The following is a 16,604-nucleotide window of genomic DNA, read 5'->3' on the forward strand; positions in this document are numbered from 1 at the left end:
CGAGGATTATTCGAGCACCAATCGAGTCTTGGATTTGCTTTGAAGACAATCATCTATTTCGTATTATTTTTTTATTTTTTATTTTTTCTACATTTTTTGAGTAATTTATTGCCTTGAAAGTAGGGATGAAAAATTACAACACGACCCGCTAACACGACATGAGATAAACGAGTTTGGGCTGACCTTAAATGGTTTGGGTCATAAACAAATAAGTTTTTACCTATTATGACATATGTAGTATGTTACCTATTTAGGATAGTTTTTGTATATCCCGAATATTGAAAGATGTGATCAAACTCTAATATACAAGTTTACGATAACCTAACTATTTCACCCAATTTGGCATAATATCAACTTCAACCTTAACCTAGACCTTTGTCAAATACCAAAAAACACAAATAAAAAAAATATTTTATCAAAAAAATAAAAATATTTTCTGGAAAAAATATTTTACGTCGAAACAAACGGAGCCTTAATTTTTAATTTAACATTCTTCTTCTCAAGAAAAAAATATATATTCTTCTTATTATTATTATAAGATTTGTTAAAAATATCATTTAAAAATAACATAATCAACAATTATATACAAAGAATAGAGATGGTAATTAAAAGAAGCTTATGATACAAGTGAATACACTGATTCACATAAGAGATGGATCTATATATTATACTGCGATTTGTTTACAAATGGTGCTTGCATTCCCATGTATCACAGAATCGACAAATACACTCACACGGAGACACACACTTGTGCGTGTTTATGCCATCTATTATTGTTTCTGAATATAAAAATTTCTAGCTATCAGTGGAATTTGCATTCCCTAAATAAAAAAATTATCCTTATTATTATTGTTATTGGTTGCTTTCGGCAGGCAGGTGAAGAAGACGTTGATACTGATTAGTTTGAGGTCGCATGCAAGCTGAATCCCTTGAAAAACATTGAAAAAAGAAAACTAAAATGCTATGGTGATATTTTATTGTTCTATAGTTAACGAATCAATAATTTATAATTCTCTGGACTCTGTTTAATTGGGCTATGAATTTTTGTACAAGCTCGTTTGGACTACGAAGGAAAGCACAGAAAGTTATAGTTAGTTCGGGGCCCAAAAAAAAACAAAAAAATCAGATTAAGATAGATAAAAATAAAAAATAAAAAAAAAGGCTTATGGCCCAACTTAAACATTCAAATTATGGGCCCGGATGGTCACGCTCCAAGAGAGCTTGAGATTGGATCAGAATAATATCAAGCATGTGCGTTTTCTAAATACAAGTGCTTTTGGGTTTAAGTGCTCCTATTATACTATCATACAGCTACGGACAGTTAAGTCCACGTTCAATTTGGCTATGAATCTATATTTTTTTGTAGGTAGATACATAATTTATTTTCTCAACTCCCCCGCCCACTTAGAAAGCAAGCCCAAATGTTACACTTACAAATGTAGCTTTTATTTTCTCAACAGCCCAGACCAGTTAGAAAGAAAGACCAAATGTTACACTTACAAATTTAGCTTTAATTTTCTCAACAGCCCAGCCCAGCCCAGTTGGGAAACAAGCCCAAATGTTACCTTCAAATTCAGCTCACTTATTAAAGCAGGTCGGTGTTAAAATATTGACTAGCAAAAGCAGAATACGACAGAGCGCTAAAAACCTGGCCGGAGTTCATAAGAAAAATGCCCTCTTGTGAATTGAAAATTTTAAATCAGTGTAAATTCTTCACATATAAGATTAGGGAAAAAAAAAATAAAAAATTTGCACGAATAATATGAAATGTTAAGTTCGAACCCAATTATGTGTTCGAAAATGAACTAAATATCAATGCGTTAGAGGAAATCCAATATAATAACAAATAGTAACCATTACAAATAATAACAAATAGTTATATATATTTAAATAACAACTTGTATTCTAAAATAAAACTTAGGGTAAATATATATATATATATATATATATATATATATTGCATTTAGAATTGAATTTAGTACAACTAAATTTTTTCAATTTTAAATTGAAAACTCAGTGGTTCCAAACATAACAAATGAAATGTTCGCTTAAACAAATTAAAGTGCACAAAATATTATAATTATACATGCATTTGACTGTTTTTTGTGTTTTAGGAGATCATTATTTACATGCCCTGACAAATGACCCATTGATCTCAGTACCATATTATTGTTTTTTTGAAAGGTTAAGCAAAGTGTATTGCCCTGATATAAAATGTAGAAGCTCGTTTGGGCTAGGAAGGAAAGCAGAGAAAGCCACAATGATAGAAAGGTCAAGGCCTAAACAGAAACAAGCAGATTAAGCCCAAATAACTAAAAGAAAAGGGCTTATGGCCCAACTCAAACATTCAAATAATGGGCCCGTTTGGTCACGCTCCAAGAGAGTTTGAGATTGGATTAGACTGACACCGAAACCTGCGTTTTTTAAATACAAGTTTTAAGTGCTCCTATTGTACGGGGCATATAATGGGTTAGCCCATATTTAATTCGGCTATGAAGTTATGATCGCTGTATCTTATATACAAATTTTGTTGGGGTAATTACACTTACCTCCCCTGAGGTTAGACCTAATTACAGGCGGTATCTCTAATGTTTAAAAAATTACACCGCCTTCCCTCAAGGTTTGCTCCGTCGTAACACTTAGCCCCTCCGGTAAGAGCCAACGCTGGTCAATAATGACCTCAGCTATTTTTAACCCTGTAATACCACATTTGCCCTTACTATATATGCAAAGACATTTTAACCCTTACTTTTATATTAAAATACCCAATATACCAAGAATAAAAAGACAAAAAAGCCCATGATATCTTTATAACCCACACTGTGTCTGCATAATACTACCTTCTCTCTCTTTTATAACCCTCCTCCTCCTCCACCTACCTCAATCTTGCCTTAGATTTAGAGACCCATTATCCTCCTAAACAAACCCATCAACCACAAGCCCTAGGATGAACATAAACCAAGGAACAATTTTTAAGTAACTCCGCGGCCCGCCGGTAAATCCAGTCCTCGCCGACAGCTCGCCATCGTCGTCAACAATCCTTGCATCGCCGCCGCCTGCTGCCAAACAGTTCGTCGCCGGCGTGTTTCAGTCATCTTTTCATCGCCATGTGAGAACGAGTTGTAACCCAACTATTGCACTGTACAACCACGACCGATTTACCCATCCATCTAACGAGTCAACAAACGTGAAATCGTTTCTCAACTCTGCTGAGTCGTAACCTGTTCCAAGACTCGGTAGCTCAACTATCTCGGTCAGTTCATTCGGTGTTGCAAGTTCCGACATAAACGACGATGACGTCGATGACGGTGGTGGCGGAGGGTTGAGGTGGTCCATTGACGCCACCTTGGACATCACGTGGAGATCATGAGGTGGGCCGGATAAGCAACTCGGTGAGTTCGGGCCGCGATTTCGGGGGTTGCGAAAGTTTCGAGCTAGATCCTTGACTTTTTTCTGGGCTCACGAATCTCAAATTTCCATTTGCCCCATGTCCTCATTCGGACCCGTGTATAAACCGTGTTTGCTCTATCTCCCCTCGTACTTCGTTTCTGATTCGGGCTCTTTTGGATCTGAGTTTTGGTTGGATTTAGGTAGCCCAGCTGATGAAGAATGTGAGTTTGGTGGTGATGGCGAGAACTAGTTGGTACTAGACTTGGTCTCTGGTAGATCACCCATTGTGAATGGTGTGATCTGAACCTAGTTGGTGATGAGTCTGACCTGACTAAATCAGTCATTCTTTGGCTAGAGAGAGAAGTTTCAGATTAATAGAAAGGAAAGAAGTGTTGAATAAAAAGAAAAGAGAAGATCAAATGAGGGTTTATGAATGATTCAGTAATGTATTGTGTGTGTGTGTGTGTATATATATATATATATATATATATAATAAGGATAAAATAATTTCTTTGAAAAGTTTTGCCAAAGGTTCTCTGTGTTTAACAGTTCAAGTAGACCTTGCACCTAAATTCTTTCAAATGAATTGATAAAAGCTGATTGTGGTGGTGGTGATATAAAAACAGAGAGAGTGAATAGATATTGGAAAAGGGAGAAAGATGGTATGGGTATAGAGTTTGGTGGTTAATTTTGTAATTTAGTATTTTGTTAAATTTTTGATTTTATAAAATAAGGGTATTTTAGTCATTTAACAAATACTTTACCGGAATCTAACTCCGATCCCATTAAAGAGAGGTCTTTGTAATTTTTGAAACGTTAGGGGTACTGTCTGTAATTAAGCCTAACCTCGAGGGAGGTAAGTGAAATTATCCCAATTTTGTTCCTCAACAGTCCAGCCCAGTTAGCAAGCAAGTCTAAGGCTATGTTTGGTAGGGTGGGTCTGTAAATTTACTATTATACCCTTTTATAATTTAAAATAAAAATTAATAATTTAAGTATGTAATATTTGTAAAAAAATAAAAATAAAAATAAAAGAAAAGAAAAAGAAAAGAAATATATTAATATAAATATAATATTTTTAGGGTTAATCATTTTAGGATCCCCGCCTCCATCTCTATTCTCATTCTCTCTCTGCAACACTATCTCTCTTCTGCAACTGCAAACCACAAAACTACAACAATCCAAGTTCCAAACCCATATGTTTATCTATCGTTTGCAAGAATCAAAGGTTCAAAACCCATATCCGCATATTGTTTCAGATTGTTCTAAAAATCAAAACCCATATCTTTCAGTTTCCCTTGCCCGCTGTTCCAGTTTGGGTTCGCCGTTTCCATCGCCCGCTGTTCCAGTTCGGGTTCACTGTACGCAAGTTATAGCCGCTGTAAGCTTCCCCCCTCTCTTTCTCTGTGCAACGACTAACTTATATGTATGGGTTTTGTTTTGCTAAATCAACCAATCAAGGTCTGTAATTCTTGTTTTGCTAACTAAATCCTTGATTCTGTGTGGGTAAAATTGGCATCAAGAGTATCACATGTGCCATTGCCTTTCTTTTCCTTCCGTTTCCGCCCATTTTTGAGAGGTTAACAAATCTACTGTTCAAGCCTTGCCTTAACCCTCCAAACCCTTCCCTCTCCTTTCCTTCCCTTCCACCAATTTTACCCAAACACAATTTTTTTATAACCCTCCATCACCTTCCCTTCCATTTCCCTTCAAACCCACTTTACCAAACTGAGCCTAAATAAAAACAATAAGAATAACCCAAAAATCTAAAAGATAAAAGCCTATGGCATAGCCCAGTTAGGAAACAGGCCTACAGAGATCAAATGTGACACTTGAAACCCCAACCCATCAATAATACCTTACCTTACAAACAATTGATTTTCTATCAAACGAAATAACGGACTCACCTCAATATTTGAGCAATGATTGTCGTCAAATTAATTTTGCAAATACAAAACCATTTGATTGTTGTCCATAACCAGTTTTTCTTTTTTTAAGAACGAGTAATTTACTGATCATTTGCTTTCCGACTAAAGTTCTTGTAGTGGAAAAGGTAAATTATAGGTTACAAATTCACAATTAACCTCCGCTTAGATTTATGTAAGTTGAGATCACGCCATTCTTAGTCACATAAAACAGTGATAGCATCAAATTTTTGAATCCTATATCATTTTGCATTCAAGTTTTAACCAATGGTATATTAACATATCAATCCAATTATTAAAAAAAGAATTAATTAATTATATATTGAAATAATTTCACTTACCGTTCTTGAAGTTAGGTCTAATTATACACGGTGCTCCTAACGTTTCAAAAATTACAAGTACCTCCCTTGAGGTTAGCTCCAACATAACACTTTGCCTCTTTCGGTAACAGTCAACGGGTCAATGGCTTTTTTTGCTTATGTCATTTTTTAATGTGAAATATCACATTTACCCTTAAAATCATGACAAGGATAATTTTAAACAGATACATGCACATATGTCCTTATATTTTTAATTGTACAATGTGTGCCTATGTATAAACTCTCTCTTCTGTTTCATTCTCTCTCTAGACCCACCACCACCACCACCACCACCACCCATTTCTCTCTCTCTCTACATACCCACCCACCACTACCCATTTTTAATGGTGTATATATATACACACATACAAACTCTATCTCTCCTCTTTCATTCTCTCTACAGACCCACCACCCATTCTTTCTCTCTACAGACCCACCACCTCCATCACCCGCGTCTTCTGGCATTTGCTTTGATCGCCACAAATTGGGCTTCGCTACTTGGATTTATGTTTAATAGTTGTTTCATATATAAATTGTCATTAAATTGCAATAAATTTGAACCTAAGCTGCACCAATTCATCCAATTTTTTTTTTTTTTTTTTCATTTGTATCACCTAAACTTTAAGTTATATGTTTATGGGTTTATTTATGTGGGTTCATTTTTGCTTCTCCCAAACGAAACCACTTTTTCTTTTAAGAATTTTGATTTTAAAAGGAAATTGATGGATTGAAATTTCCTCCTGCAAAATTCCTTGAAGATGAGTTGTGCACATGTTTGAAATTTAAGGCCAAAGCTCAAATAAGGTGTCTAATTTAGTACTGTGTTTAATTGACTTCGTTGCAGTGTGACTATGCCCCCACCCCGAAAGTAAAAAAAAAAAAAAGAGATGAAAAGCAAAGAGAAAATGGTTCAATGTGACAGATGATAGATTCTAACAAATTAACTAATAGTTGGCAGGATTGGAATCGATGGAGGCTATGGTCGCCGGAATCGATGGAGCCTCTTGCTGCCGACAGAGCAACCTCCTCCTCCTCAGCGCACCATCCACAGTCACACCTTCAAGTGGAACCGATTCAACCCATATCCATGTTCATGGTCAGGCATCTACTGCGACCACGCCACCGCCCTCCCCGACGACGACTCATAGGAGAAATACCTGAGAAAGTGGTGGGCAATGGGTAACGAGAATGGTGGGTTGAAGTGGCAGAGGTGTAGCGGAGGTGGTGGGTGGTTGATAAAAAGATAGTGAATAGATGTTGGAGAGAGAAGAGAAATGTTCTAAGGGGAAAGCTGGGTGGGTGATTTTGTCATTTTGTTAATTTTTTATTTTATAAAATAAGAATATCTTAGTCATTTAATAAGGATTTTATTAGAATTTATTACCGGTCACATTGAGAGGAGGTTTTTGTAATTTTTGAAAGTTTAGGATTGTTGTCTGTAATTAGGCCTAATCTCGAGAGAGGTAAGTGAAATTATTCTATTATATATTTTTTAAAATATGATAACCTTCTTAGAAAAGAAAAATAACTTTGATTCCATAAAATAAAATAGCGCTGATTCATAACATAAACTAAGAACACATCAACCCAATTATTAAAAAGAAAATTACATGAAACCTAGGTATCACACATACTACACACAGAAGCCTATTATTTAGTACTTATATATCCATTAGAAGTGCAACTTGGGCCGGCTAACCCAACCCAAACTCAGTTCAAAAATTTTTAAATTTAAACTTTAAATTCACAAATCAAATTGAATTGGGTTTTGTCAAAACCCAGACTCTACAAGTCACAGTTGTGAATGATATATATGATTACTTGACGGTATATATGCAAGCCCAGATTGTATTTTAGTGTTTTTTTTTTTTTTTTTTTTTTTTTCTACCCCAATAATTGTATTCCAGTATAAACAAGCCCATTGTGGTTATAAAGTAAATATACATATAGGGTATTCTCATCTGGTAGTAGCTTTTCCCATCTGAACTTCCTCACCATTTTGTAGTACTAGCTGTCCATGTTAGTCCTACTCGATCATACTTCCAATATATATATTCAATAGCTTTGAACTTGTTCTTGTCAGATTACTAATACAATTCTTTTAAGCCAAGTATATTCCAATATGAGTTTTTCCAAACAAAATGTAATTGTAAAATAGTTTGATCGACATGCACAAAATATTACTACTAAAATGAAAGGGTATTGACTAATGTACAAGCCCAGTTGGATGAAGTGTGTGGCCCAAAAAAATAATCAGACTAAACCCAAAAATATTAAAAGATAAAGGCCCATAGACCAACCCAAAACTTACAAATTGCTTGTTTGGCTGGGCTTCCTCTAGGCTCAAAACGAGCTTCCAGGCCCAGAAAGTCATTTGCCAATTATAATGAGTGTTTAGTAAAATTTCTGAAACAGACTTTTAAAAATATTTAATGGTTTAGAAGCCCGTTTTAAAGAAGCCAAGAAAACCTACTTTCAAATTCAGTTCTCACAAGTGAAACACTTTTTAAGTAAAATCTATATCTTGTCCATTATTTAAACCAATTTTTTAATTCAGCCCAATTCTTTTTTTCTCTGAATTCATCTTGCCACTCGTTCTCCTTCCATACGCCATTTGAGTTTTCAGCCATATCCATATGCTCGGTTGGTTCTCTCCTCATATCTCGTCTATTTTTTTTCCATGATATGACTCATATCCTCCTTTGACGCCTGAATTTACAAATCTCTATTGAAAGGGTAAACTACATGTTACTCCTACTCATGATTCTCTTCTATTAGCAAAAGAGGCTACTGCAAAAAACAAAAAATCACCGAACGCCTTATATTTTACGAGGTATTATTAACTAATATGTCTTCATGTACGAGCATTTGCAACATGAAGTGGGTTTGTAGAACAATAAATATATGTGTGTGTCTGGAAATTAAAGTCATGGGTTCTGGGAGCGAGGACTCTTGTTACGTATATCGAGGTGAATGAAGTCAATAAAAATGCCAATTCTAATTCCATGTTGGCTTGCACTCAGACTCATTACTCAACCGTTACGTATTTGTAATGCAACCTTAATTAGAAAGTGAATTTCTAAAGAGTCCATGGATCTAATGCACCAATGTTAAGTAGGGCTGCAACTTGGGTGGACTAACTCAACTCAACCCAAACTCAACCTGAAATTTTGAAATTTGGACTTTACATTTACAAATTGGGCTCATGTTCGGATTAAATTTTGTCAAAACCTAGACATATTCGGGTTGGACTCGGGCTAAACCCAAAACCCAAAATAAAATAAAATAAAATAATTATTTTTTTTTTTCTCTTTTCTCTCTCTCTTCTTTCTCTTTCTCTCTCTGTCGTCCCCTCTACTGCTGTTGCCGTTGCCGCTGCCGCCCCTCTTACAAACCATGATTAATTAATTTTTAAAACAAGAATTACAGTCTTATTGTCAGACCCCGATACAAAATTAATTTCATTAACATAATTTTATTTTAGTTTGACATGATTATATATGAATATTTTATGATGTGGCCTGTTTTGTGAAGTTTTGTTGTGTTAAAACTTATTAATTAAAGTAGTAACAGTCAAGTGAATGGAAAAAAAAGAAACAAAAAGAAAAATCAATAATAAGCAAAATTGTTAGATTTGATGAATACCTTTAGTATATATATTATTATATTTAATACGGTTACATTCAAAGTTCTATCTTTTTATATTGGTGACTAAGAATTAAGCTGCCAGCACTAACTCACACACATAACACGTAGTTACAGATTGATAGGTATATATAGGATTGATAAGATGGAATTGTAGTGGAGCTTTTTATCCTCTAAAAGTCTTTATTTTAATAAAAGATATATACCCATATATGGTGACTAATGGACACGTGTTGGCGTGGTAGGTAGTTAAGGAATGTGAACTGTCCTGGTATGTGATAGATATGTGCTGGCGTTATATATATATATATATATATATATATATTGTTGGTTTTAAAGTTCCGCTGGAAGCTTGTTTGGTGCCCAGTAATTGTTTTCAAAATAATATTAAATAGGTATATGAAGGTTTCTATAAAAGTTTATTATAAGGCGGTGGTGGGTCTTCACAACAGAACCAAAGAGAAATGAAGAAGAAAAAGGAAAATAGAAAATAGTGAGCTTAGCCAGACCAGCAAAGAGAATAGGGAGAGGGAAAAGAGTGAGAAAGGAAGAGAGAAAAGGAAAAAGGAAAAGAGAGTGTTGTTGGGTTGTTTGTACGAAATTAGTGAGGTGAGACCATTGGTTTTATTAATTCTATAGTAGAAGTTATTTATTTAAATTTCAGTTATATTTCATTTATTCTACTCTTAATTAATTAGGGGTGATCACGGTTCGGATCGGTTTCGGGGTAAATTCCAAGCCGAACCGGTCCCCACGGATTGGTTAAAACTGAAACCGAACCGATCCGTGGGGGCATTCAATCCGAACCAAACTGATCCATGAGTTAACAGATCGGATCGGACCGGTTCCCACGGATTGGGCTTTTCAAACAACCCATTCAATTATGGCCAATTATCAGCATTCAATTATGGCCCATTATCAGCAATATAGTAGATTTGTAAATCCATATACTTAATAACAATTATAACAGCAATAGATTTATATAACAGCAATAAAATTTCAAAATATATTTGGCCTATATAAATACCACCACAAACTTAAATTACCTAATAACAAAAAAAAAAAATTGTAAACCATCCAGAAGTGAAAATAATATTACAGTACCAAATGTAAAGTATCCAAATAGAACAAAACAAAATACTTAAATAGTTGCCCAGTAACTCATTAGCATAGAGAAAAAAAATAGCACAATAAAACATTAAACAACAGTCTTGACTAGCAGCAAAATAAGTCTGAAAATGGCAACAAGCAAGGCTAGTTCTCAATCTGAATATGAAACTGTAGTCACATCTACAAAATAACATAATTTAATTAAAAATCCATAATATAATATTTATTTATAAATTGAATAAAAATGTAACAAATTGTTAACACTTACCAGAGTCGTATTGTTCAAGTTGCTCCAACTTTTCTTCAACATCAATTGGTGTTGGTGAAGCCTGTAACCAATCTTGTGTACAAATTAAGCATTCCACAAGCTTTGGAGTTAAAGAACTACGAAATTGATCAAGCACACGACCTCCAGTGCTAAAAGCGGACTCCGAAGCAACAGTAGAGACTGGAACAGCTAGAATATCTCTTGCAATTTCAGAGAGTATTGTATACCTACTTCCGTTCACCTTCCACCAATTCAAGATGTCAAATTCTGGAACAACATCTTCACAAGCTTCCTCCAAATATTTTTCCACTTCCGACTTGGGAGTAGAACTTTCTTTTTGTATCTTGCACTTTATGTACAAAGAGGAAAAATCATCTTCCACATTTCCATCATCAACTCCCACCTCATTTGCAATATTACTTGTTCCACTAGAACTTGAAGTAAATGCATGAAACTTTACATATTCACTAAAAATGCAGTTGAATGTATCCATTACCTTTTTACTAAGATTATGAACCATTTCAATAGAATAAAGTTGGGAATAACAAAATTCCACAAATTTCAATTTATAACGAGGATCCAGCACAACCGCAAGCACCACCAACATGTTCACTTTTTCAATGCTTCCCCAATATTTGTCAAATTTAATTTTCATTTTTGTTGCCATATTACTTAACCAAATATCGGGACTCTTTGACCATGTATTTAACGACTTTTCAATTCCCAACACTTCATGAAAATATCTATTGGAAGTAACATACAAAGATCCGAAAAGCTTGTTAGTGGCGTCATAAATTTTTTTTAAAAAAACAATCAAAACTCGAGCATATTCCCAATCAGTACTAGAAGGAGCTTTATTATTAACTTCCGGTAGGAATTGAATATCATCATCTTCTAACCTTTCAAAAGTTTTTTGAAACTTTACGGCTACCTCTAACATAAGGTATGTGGAATTCCATCTAGTTGAAACATTTAGGCACAAATGTGACTTAAATGTTATATTCTCCCTCTTCACACATGCTTGAAAACGCTCTCCCCGTTGTGGAGAACTCCTAACATACTTCATAGCCTCACGAATTCGAACTATTGAACCATTTACATCACTCAAACCATCTTTCACAATCAAATTCAATATATGTGCACAACACCTCATATGAAAACATTCACCACCTAAAAGGAAAAAGCCAACATTCCTAGAAAGCTTATTTTCTTTCAAATATGCAACCGCAAGATCATTTGAACTAGCATTATCAACCGTGAGTGTACACAATTTGTCTATACCCCAATCAAGCAAACAAGTCTCAACTACACGACCAATTTCCTTACCCTTGTGACTAGGCATTATACAAAAATTCAGAATTCTTTTGTGTAAGGTCCAATTCTTATCAATGAAATTAGCCGTGAGACACATATAAGAAAGATTTTGAATTGACGTCCATATATCAGTGGTGAAACAAATTCTTTGATTGAGTTGACTCACTAAGGTTTTCAACTTCTTCTTTTCTATAGCATACAATGCCAAACAGTCCCTAACTACAGTAAAACGTGACAACAATTTGAATTTTGGTTGCAAGACACTAAGAAAATAACGAAAACCTTCACGTTCAACAAACTTGAAAGGTAATTCATCAATGATAATCATTTTGGTAAGTGTTTGTCTACACAACTCTTCATCAAATTTCCAAGAAACCATAACACCCTCTCCTTCAGTAGTTGACTGAAACAAAATGAGTTTTTGTTTCTTGTCAACATTAAATGGATATTGTTGGCATCTACTTATGTGGTTCCTCAATGTACTTGTCCCATTTCCACTAGACCATGAATAAGATGCACTACAATAGTTGCATTTCACATTACATTTCGACTTAGTATAGTTAGGGCCTTTCTCTTTTGTGAAATGGTCCCAAACATCATATATGAAACGTTTTTTGGTAGGACATACCTGCGTGTTTAAATCATCATCATTGGTGCCAGTAACAGTAACTTCTGCAGTTGTCATCTGTCAGGAAAAGAAATTGTTACAAAAATTAGTGGAAGATTGCCATAAAATTAGATTTAGAACTTTCTACATAAAAAAATAAATTAAATAAAAAATACCAAAACTATTTATCTACGAAACTGAAATACTGGATGTTAAATTTATAAAAAAATACTGAAATAAAATTAGTTATAGAAGTAGTTTATATGTTTTCTTCTAATGTGTTATACTGGTCAGAGATGGTCGCAATTATTAAAGAGTCACTAAAGAGAAACTAAAATGACTATGAAAGCTTTAAAATAACTATTATCTTTAATTGGTTGAAAACAAGAAAGTTGGAATAGAACTGCAACACAATAACATGTTTTTCAAATGTAATAAAATTTGTCTGTACGCGCGCATGGATGACCACATGTTGTGTTACAAAAAATGTTCTATACAAAACAAAAATTAAAATTTTATTTTTGGTATTTCATATTACAAAAAATACCAAAACTGTTTATCCACGAAACTGTTTATCTACGAAATATCTTTCAAAACTGTTTCTATTTTATATTTTTGTTGTTAAATTCATAAAAAAATACTGAAATAAAATCATTACAAAAAATGTTGTATACAAAACAAAAATTAAAATTTTATTTTGGTATTTCATATTACAAAAAACACCAAAACTGTTTATCTATTTTATCTACGAAATAATGAAATATGATCAATATCTTTCAAAACTGTTTTTATTTCATATTTGGTAACTTAAATCTAAAAGTAGAATATATATATATGTATACACACATTAGATAAAATCATTACAAAAAATTAAGTAAAATATTTGGTAACTTACGGGAACTTCTATACAAAACAAAAATTAAAATATGTAGATAAAATCATAAAATTAAGTAGATCCATGTAAAAAATGTTCAGAAGAGAAGAGAATAAGTAGATCCATGTAAAAAATGTTCAGAGAAGAAGAGAATAAGAAGATTCATTCAAAAATCTTGTGAACTCACCGGAAAAGAGGTAGATCCAGTCGAAGAGGTCGCCGTTGCTTCGATACACAGAGGCCGTCGTTCCTTCGAATCTGGTGAATGATGGTTGAGAGGTGTTGGATTTAGAGACGAGAGATTGGGAGGCGAGAGTTTGGGAGAGGCGAAGAGTGTCACAGACTCATAGAGGCGAGAGGAGAAGAGAAGACCGAAGAGGGTGAAGTCTGAAGAGAAGAGGCTGAGTTAGTGAGGGAGGCACGGTTGAAATAAAATTAGAGTAATGTCGTAATGAAGAGGCGAGGCTGAGTTAGGGTTAGGTTAACATTAAAAGAATAATGAATAAAGAAAAAAAAAAACGATATACCATTATATTCATATATTGTGTGTGTGTGTGTGTGTGTATATATGTATATATATATATATATATAATATTATATATATATATATATAATATTAATATATTATTCAGTAATGGTTCGGTTCGGTTTGTCTAGCGGTTCGGATTGGCAACGGTTCGGTTCGGATCGGTTAACGGATCGGATAGGATTTTTCAGGGGCTAAATTGTGATACCCCTCGGATCCGAGACACTGGTTGATCAGGCCCAGGCCCAAACCCGAGGGATATCAAACAATTAATATGTTATAACGAATACGGAATACAAAAGTGATTAAAGAGATAAAATTTAAGCTGAAAGAAACTAAAATAAATCCTCAAATATAAATATTTAAACCTTTACAATCCAAACTCCATAAGTTTACAACTCGGGAATCCATCTCTAGGGGACCCCCAATAAAATCCCAAAATGCATGGAAGTAAAACTGAAGATAAAATCCAAATCTAATATCTGGAAAGAAGTCCTACGTCGTCGGTAGAATAGAAGTCTGTATCTACTCTGCATGATTAAACTCTAACCCTGGAACTGACGAGTACATGAAAAATATAAGAGTGGGTCAGGCCCACATGCAAGTCCTGATCTACTACAATCCAAACAGGAATCCGATACGCAGATACATCCTAGAAAGACTCAACAATATCTAGAGTAGTCCATATATGTATATATAGTACACACTATAGGACGTTCGCTAGTCTAGTAGGTCTGTCTCAGCCTGAATAGAAGGCAACATGCGAATACGCACCCGAAGGTGGGCATGAGTACCTAGACCTACCAGAGAACAACACCTATGTCCAGTTATCCATCCTAGGCGATATACGCGCCCTAACCATGGTCCTGAGACTCAAGCTCATACCATGGCACCTATCATAAATATATAAAGTCCGTTCAAGGTGTGTCATTCAAAAAGTTTATTGACCTGACACATAGTTATAAGTAGGACTTAACTTTTGTAGTTAATCCATCTTATTTCAAAATAGGTAGGACTTAGTGTTTAGAACTAATCCATCCCTAAAGTAGGTAGGTCTTAGTGTTTGAACTAAGCCATCCCTAATATGCCACCGTCCCATACCGGTGCATATACATCCAGATAAGTAGGACTTAACTTTTATAGTTAATCCAACTTATTTCAGAATAGGTAGGACTTAGTATTTTATACTAATCCGTCCCTAGCATAGGTAGGTCTTAGTGTTTTGAACGAAGCCGTCCCTAGTATGTCACCGTCCCATACCGGTGCATACAAACCTCCATACACACGTAGTTGACAAAATAGTATAAATATATATCAACTACACTCCAGAATTTAGCATAAATATAGTCCAACATGTATATGGCCAATTAATGCATCCAAAATAAGATTTAGGAATAATCAACAACCATCCTCCAGTATATGCATTTGTATAAATTCATACATATATCAATATTAGGTATTCACTACAGAACCTAAATATCATGCTCCAACGGTTTAAATAGCTAGAATAAGACATAGCATTTAAATCCTCCAAAACGGCCAATAAATTGATACAAATTAAACAAATTAAATATTAATTTAAATCCAACTAAGTATAGATAAATATAATTAATTTACCATACTTATAACACAGTAAAAATATAGAGTTATATATAATTGAATTATATACAAAACTTTGCCAAGTTCCAGTTATATAAACCTAGCAAAAACAGTGCAACGTATAACCATTATTTGAACTGTTCATTGCTCCTTCCCTTAAACCATTATTGTATTAAATATTTTCAACATTTATTTAAGTCCCTAACATTTAATTACATCTCACAGTATCATTTAAACAGCTTTAGAAAGCACTGTACAGCCAAACAGCCCCTAAAACTCGTTTCTGGGCAATTCAAGAAAGAGCAGGCTCAATTAAAACATTGAGCCTGCTCTAAATTTAGGTTAGAGCCGGCTCCTTCAGCATTGAGCCGGCTCCATCTTCCTAATAGAGCCGGCTCCATCCTCTTTGAGCCGGCTCTAAGGTGATTTTAGAGCCTGTTCCTTCTCCGTTGCAGTCTACGTCCGTTCTAGCTTCATCTTCTTCAACTCCGGTGATTACAGAGCCTCTGTGGTGTGTTCTAATTCTTATTCTAGGTTCAATCTTAGTACTAAATAAGTTTAAACCACTGAGTTCTAATCCTAACATGTGTAGGAACACAAGTTTTAAAGCCCCGTTTACAGAACCTCTGTTAGCAAATCCTAAGCAAGTTGCAACAGATTTAATTCAGATAAATTTGGTGCAATTAAATTCTATTTTAAACACTTGTTCTGGAGTTCCAATTCAGTCCCAGATTAGTCAACAAACAATGATATACAATCAAAACTTAAATTGAAACACAAGTTGATTCACAGCGGCAGCAAGGTTACAAGTTAATTTTCTTAAAGCAACCAAGAACAGATTAATACCATCAATTTAATTACTGATTAAACATGCATAATAGATATAATTAGGCCTTAGTTTAATCCCTGGAGTCTTCCTAAGCATGCACAGAACACAGACTAAAGGGATAGAATAGAACAGAACTTGCCTTGAGACTTTGGTTTAAA

The 16,604-nt window shown here is 34.4% G+C and overlaps 1 protein-coding gene across 1 annotated transcript; it reads right to left on the reverse strand.

Moving 5' to 3' along the window:
- Positions 1 to 10,580: 10,580 nt before the first annotated feature.
- LOC132316575 (zinc finger BED domain-containing protein RICESLEEPER 2-like) lies at positions 10,581 to 12,696 on the reverse strand. Its single transcript, XM_059815050.1, has 3 exons — positions 12,640 to 12,696; positions 10,698 to 12,414; positions 10,581 to 10,609 (listed from the first exon to the last, which is right to left on the reverse strand). Exons 1-3 carry the CDS (start codon positions 12,694 to 12,696, stop codon positions 10,581 to 10,583), a joined length of 1,803 nt encoding a protein of 600 aa, XP_059671033.1.
- Between the last annotated feature and the right edge of the window lie 3,908 nt (positions 12,697 to 16,604).

This window comes from Cornus florida, unplaced genomic scaffold (genome assembly GCF_030987335.1).
Source record: "Cornus florida cultivar Cherokee Brave unplaced genomic scaffold, ASM3098733v1 CherokeeBrave_3.0.0_Hap2_Chr07, whole genome shotgun sequence".
In the NCBI taxonomy this organism is placed as follows: Eukaryota; Viridiplantae; Streptophyta; class Magnoliopsida; order Cornales; family Cornaceae; genus Cornus; species Cornus florida.